This window comes from Pelmatolapia mariae, linkage group LG12 (genome assembly GCF_036321145.2).
Source record: "Pelmatolapia mariae isolate MD_Pm_ZW linkage group LG12, Pm_UMD_F_2, whole genome shotgun sequence".
Taxonomy (NCBI): domain Eukaryota; kingdom Metazoa; phylum Chordata; class Actinopteri; order Cichliformes; family Cichlidae; genus Pelmatolapia; species Pelmatolapia mariae.
This window is the reverse complement of record NC_086237.1, coordinates 32,017,054-32,023,336: the sequence shown is the minus strand read 5'-3', so window position 1 is coordinate 32,023,336 and position 6,283 is coordinate 32,017,054. Positions and strand designations below refer to the sequence as shown.

Here is a 6,283-nt window from a genome sequence, read left to right as displayed (position 1 = left end):
TACATGTACCAGGAAACATAAATAAACCCATGCACATGAAATCATCAGCAAGTAGGCCATCTACAGACATAATCACAAACTACAACAGTCCATTTAATTAAGAAGAACATTTAGCTGCTAATGAGATTTCTACTCAGCACTTCATTAGCTGTTTAAAAACAAACAAAAAAAAGAAACACAACAACAACAGAAAAAACACATACAGCAACATTAGCATTAACTTTGGGGTTATGCTTGAGTTAAATATAAGTGCAAATTTCACTTTTCCTACTGTCATAGTTAACACTCACAAATAACAACCCCCCCCCCCCAAAAAATGGTGTTTATTACAGCTAATATTCATTAATCTATAAACCTTGATTAATATTGGTTAATGTCAACTGTTTAACACAACTAATCATAAACTTAAAGATCCGATATTTATTGAACTTAAAAATTTAAAGATGTGTTCCTTGCCACGAGTCTTCAGGGATAATCAATGAAAAGCAATGAAAACATGCATTTATAGATGCATGCTCATCTATATTCATTCTACAGTCCATAATACCATCTTTTTTAAAATCAACACTTGTGTTGTCCAGCAACACCACTGCTACTTCAAATTCTTCCTTAATGTGAGCATAGGCTACTGAAACTAAAAAAAAAGGTACTTCTGAGCTGCTTTAGGCAGTTTGGTTTGCAGGTAAACTCAAAAACTGTGACTGGAAGAAAAACCATCACTGGCCTGAATTGGGCAGCAGCACGTCAAACAAATTGGCTGAAGGTGTTAATATGAGTGTGGTTGCCTGTTAGCCCTGTGGTAGACTGGCAACCTATCCAGGATTTGCCCCATGACAGCTGGACTAGGTTGAATGCAAATAAGTCATCGCTTTTTCTTGATTATGTTGGTTTTTAAATTATCTTTGGAAGCCTTTTTTTTTCTTTTTAAATTTGGTCTTTACAAACATCTGTGGGGAAAAAAAACCCCCACCATCTTGATTTGACTCTAGACCTGGTGTGAAAGCTTCAGCTCTGGAAAAAAGAAAAAGAAACTGAGCACAACGCTAAAACTATACCAGAAAATTTAAATGTTCACATACCCTGAATAGTTCTATAGGGGTGCTGAGAAAAGCTGCTGATACAGGTCATTTCACAGAGACCAATTTATAGCATCCCCTTTCTTTCAAATCGCATTTTTTTTAAAGAGAAAGAAATCACCTATTACTAGCTACATGTATGACAACAACTCATGACAGGCGTCTCATTTCCCCACATAATCAAAAGAATTCTAATCATCAATTATTTTTTTAGACATAGCTCAGTTGGTGGAAAACCAGCAGGCTCACTGAAAATGCTTGCAAAAATTCAATAAAATATCACTGCCAAAAAAATGAAAACCTCTTATTAAGCTTGCACCTTCTGTTGTGTTTTCAGCAACAGTTGCTGTTTGTATTTGTTTTTTTTCACCAGGCTGAAAAAGAGCATCTTCAACGTGTGAAAAGCTGAACGGTAACATATTTCACAACACCAAGACAAGAAGTAATAACAGAAGCAGTCGTCCAAAAGGAAGACAAATGGCCCATTTAATTAAAAAAAAAAACAATTATACTACATTTGGATTGTACCACGCTTACCAGAATGCTTAATTAAAGAATTAAGAATATTAAAAGATTTGGAGAAGTTTAATCCTTACTGCTGCCAATGTAAAATATTCCAGTTATGCAGTGATAAATCAAACCCAGAAGGCCAACAACACACTCCCAAAAACTCCTCAGGCTGAGTCAAATCCATCACTGTTAAGCCATTTGGGAGCAGCCTTCCCATCTGAAAACAAAAGCCAGTGCCAGAAAAAGATAACATACGACATTGCACTTTTGCAATCTTATAAAATCTAGTGAAGGGAGGTTTAAAAAAAAAACTGCCAGTATTACCGCTCTGCCCTAACTGGCAGTCGTGACCATCCCAAGACAATTCAGTTCTTTAGCATTTGTCACATTTTAACGGAAAAAAAAAAATAACCACTGCACCAAGTTTGAAAACAGCTCAAAATTTCCCCATCTTTTGTCGTCCCCCCCCCCTTTTCCCTCATACACCTTTACCATACCTGGACTAGAGCTGGGCGATATATCGAGTTTTTTAAAAAATATCGATATATTTTCATACGAGATATAAGATGTGACAATATCGTTTATATCGATATAGTACATGTTACGTTATAATTATACTTGTGGAGCCGCAAGTTTGCCTCTCTTTCGTCCATTTTTGTCTCTACGCTGCGTTACTCGGCCTCGCCTCTCCTTCACTGAACACAACTCCCCCTCCCCCATCGCTTCACCTGCAGGCAACGACAAGATGAACACGGCAAATCTCCGTTAACGAGTTACCGCGGATCGCCCCATGCGTGGGGCTGGACGGCGTCAACGTGTTAGCGAGCTAACCGCGCTAACGAGCTAACCGCGCTAACGACATGCAGCCCACAGGGGCTGCATGACCTAAAATCCTTTCATTTTCTCAAAAATCGACAGTGCACCTTATGTATGAATTCTGGTTGTGCTTACTGACCGCGAACCATTTTTATGTGGTACAGGGCGCTCAGCAATCTGTCAAAAAATGTTTTAGTACCACTTTGGTAAGCTACGGAGCCGCACCGCTTGATGGATTGTCGGAGCATTACGGCTACTGTAGTCCGGAGCCTCGCGGAGTGATACGTACTGTGCTTCAACGTAATATTACCGTATTGTGTGTGTATAAGAACCATAAATGGCACCTGTTAAGAGACATGGTTACAAAGAGGATTTCAAACTCAAGGCTGTCAGTAACGCAGTAGAACTTGGGAATAGAGCAGCTGCGAAATCTGTCTCTTTGTTATTATGTTCATCGTCTTTTAGTTTACATTTTGACTGCACAATTGTGAGATTTTTGTTATGCACAAAAACAACATTGTGTTTCTTTTATTTATGGAGCATTATTATTTAATAAATGCTCATAATTTATTTTTGAGTAATTTCTTCATGTATATCTACGCTGTATGTTAATAAAAGTGCCTGTGTGACATCTGGGACACAGCTTTGACTAAGAACTCTCTTTTTGTTCTTACCTTATGGCTTAAAAAAAAACATCGAGATATATATCGTATATCGCCATCCAGCTAAAAAAATATCGAGATATGAATTTTGGGTCATATCGCCCAGCTCTAACCTGGACTATCACTCAACACACCATATGAGCATACACATCATCCCTCTTTAACAGCTGATAAATTCATGTTTGATTGCTTGACAGTTTACAGTCCCTCAGTTGAGTCGACAGTAAAATACAACAGGCAATTACCCTCTATGAGAACTGGCTTACAGACACTGTGTCTGTAGTTTGAGGCTCAGTATTTCAACTGATGGAGAAATGTTCATAAATTCAACTACACTCCATTCTCTTTCCTGGTTTTTAGCTGACTGTCTGTTGACATGGATGACATGCATATCATCTTTACTTACCAAAGTCAACGCGGGTTAATATACACTGCATGGGATGCTCTGTCGTGTGTCTGGTTGTAGTTGCACCGCTCTCGTAGCACGATGCGCAAAGATCATAGTCGTAGCAAATTAAACATTTGTAACGTCGTCCTCTGAAGTTACCCTTTAAACATGCATCACAGCTCACACCTGAGTGAAGACAGGAAAACAGAAAAGTTAGAAGATGTGACAGTTAATCAACTTTTAATTTTCAAAATCAAGTAATTGATAACTTCATCTTTTAAGGATTACCAGATTTATTACTGGATATAATTTATCACAGTTTCTCTGTTGCCGTTAGGTTCACTGGATTAAAACTGATATTCTTTTCCTTGTATGTTCACTTCAGTTATACTGCAGTGAATACAATTCAAAACATACCTACATTGGAAATTTACAGAAACATTACCACTACATATTGTCTGGTTGGAAGATTTTAAAGTAATGGATATTCACTTGATTTTTCAGTCCTGAGCCAGAATATCCCAGATCGCTACAGAATTCCTGCCTGAACATTATAATTAAAACTAACACAATCGAGATAATTCAATTTTCATTAAAATAATTTATAATAAATATTAAGTGCATAGATAGCACTGTTTAGTCTGAACTGGGGCTTTGAGAGAAGTCGACTCTTGTGGTAACATATTGGATTGCATTACTTTCTTGTGCATTTGTTTTGTTGTAGTTGGCTAAGCGTTTTGTTCAATATTTGCTTGTGTCGTGGTGGGCATAGGTGACTTGGAGTACATTTTTGGCTATGTTCCTTACAAGTGTTTATTTATTGCACAATTTATAAATAAAGTGTTACTGTGTTACATTTAGTCCAAGGCCCATCAATGTTTAAGTAAAAACTACATTCACAACAGTGAGCTCCTCCATTTACTAATTACCACTGTCTTCATTTCAGTACCTACATACATGTAATGCGCCATGTGAGATGGACTGTGGTTAAGTCCGGGCACTTTTTGATTGACTACGACAGTCGTACAGACACCGTGTACGTATGGCATGACACTGGTTTGTGTAACCCCCCTAATATCTCCATTCATAACTATGAAGCCGTAAAAAGGCATATAAACGAGTGTGATAACGGTAACCCCTTCATGATATAAATCAGGCACAAACACCTTGACTGACAGCAAAGTTAAAAACAACAACAACAACACAGGCATGGCATGTAAAGGCCGCCCGGCCTAACCTTCGCAACTGGCTAACAATTTAACAACTTAACTCTTAGCTCACAGACAAGTCATCAATGGTAGACTTTACCCAAGTCAACTTTTTGCCGGTTTGTGATTAGAAACGTCTTCTAACAACACTGCAAGACATCTACTCAACACTAACAACTAACAAGGTTGGCCACAAGGACGACGTGAATGTTACTTTGCTAAATGTTAGCTTGCGAAACTTGATTCAGCAGGCCAGCAATGACCAGGAAGGAGGCTGAAACTAGCTAACGTTAACGACATACAAGTTTCAAACCCATAACGCCATCTGGGTCGCGCTCCTCGCTTCTGTTTCCTATTCTCGACACTCCCCTCGCTCCCCGGCTCGTTAAGGTTAACCTACATTACCCATCTCCCAGGCTAGCTAGCACACTTAGCTAAAGATAACGAGCTCCTTCCGCTTATATGTCAGCGGTGTTTTGGTCAGCTAAAACAGAGTAGTGCATATGTTCTGAAGAGAGAAGACCAACTCCAAGAGTCCGTTATGATTAGACACCAATTCTCCCGGCAGCCATAATGTGCCCCCACGAAATTTCACTGCAACCTCGCTGCTAACACTAGCCTACGTTAGCTAGGATGAGCTGCAAACTAAGGAATTCTCGGCTAGCTAACATTAGCTAGCGGTGAGCTGTCATCGTTTTTAATCGCAAATCCCGTCTCTGCTTCCACCTCCGTGCTAAAGCGCATTCTTACCTTCATGACGGGACATCCTAGCGCAGCCCCTTGCTCGGGCTCCCTCGCCTTGCAATGCAAAATAATATGAGTGAAGAGAAGAGAAGCCGGGGCTGGCTGGCTCTCCCTGGCCTCTTCCCTCATGAAGGATCCGGTCTGGCTCGCTGCCCCCTCCCTTTCCTTCTCCCTCCGCCTCCTGCTGTGTCACTGTCCGGTGCATTGTCACTACGTGCACACGGTGGCGCTGTTGTTCCATTTTATTTTTATTTTTTTACGGCAAACGCTGCTTTGGGCCGCTTGTGGATGAACTATAGTGACCTTAGTTCCCAAGTTTTTAATTTACCGTGAATTTCAGCATTGAAAATTCTCAGAAGTGTTTTTTTTAAATCATTAAACAGGAGGTGCAACTGGAGTTGGAACAGTTGAAGATACTGAGATTTTCATTGTGTGACCAGGAAGGACGGGATTAAAATGAGGGAGAGCTCTGGTTGAGCAGGTTCATGAATGTAGCAAAGGAGAACATTGAGCGGGTTGGTGTGACAGATGATTGGATGTTAGGGATAGTTTGAGATGGATGCAGATGAGGTGTGGTGACCTCTAAATTATTGCCCATCCCAGTTCTATCCACTTTATTTAATTTTTAGCATCATCAAATAGCCACAGCATTAGAATAACTGACAGATTAGGTGAATTTTCATCATTGCCTTACAATGAAATGTTATGCTGGGTCAGGATATCAGGTGGAATAATCTGCTCCCACCAAACCAGATCCAAATGTCAAAGAATCCACTTCCAACGCCCCCAGATCATACATCCCTGTCCTGGTGCCAAAGCTTGTTTGGTGGGTGCCCATGCAATATTAGTCCTGTGGGGGAGGCTGTAGCTCAGGTGGCA

The 6,283-nt window shown here is 40.0% G+C and overlaps 1 protein-coding gene across 1 annotated transcript in view; it reads right to left on the bottom strand.

Moving 5' to 3' along the window:
- Positions 1-5,550, bottom strand: part of LOC134639372 (E3 ubiquitin-protein ligase KCMF1-like) — a 14,395-nt gene extending 8,845 nt beyond the window's left edge. The window contains exons 1-2 of the mRNA XM_063490533.1: positions 5,411-5,550; positions 3,471-3,638 (exon numbers count right to left, since the gene is read on the bottom strand). Coding sequence (XP_063346603.1) covers positions 3,471-3,638; positions 5,411-5,426 — 184 coding nt within the window. The 5' untranslated portion in view covers positions 5,427-5,550. The remainder of the gene's footprint in view (positions 1-3,470; positions 3,639-5,410) is intronic.
- Positions 5,551-6,283: the final 733 nt, after the last annotated feature.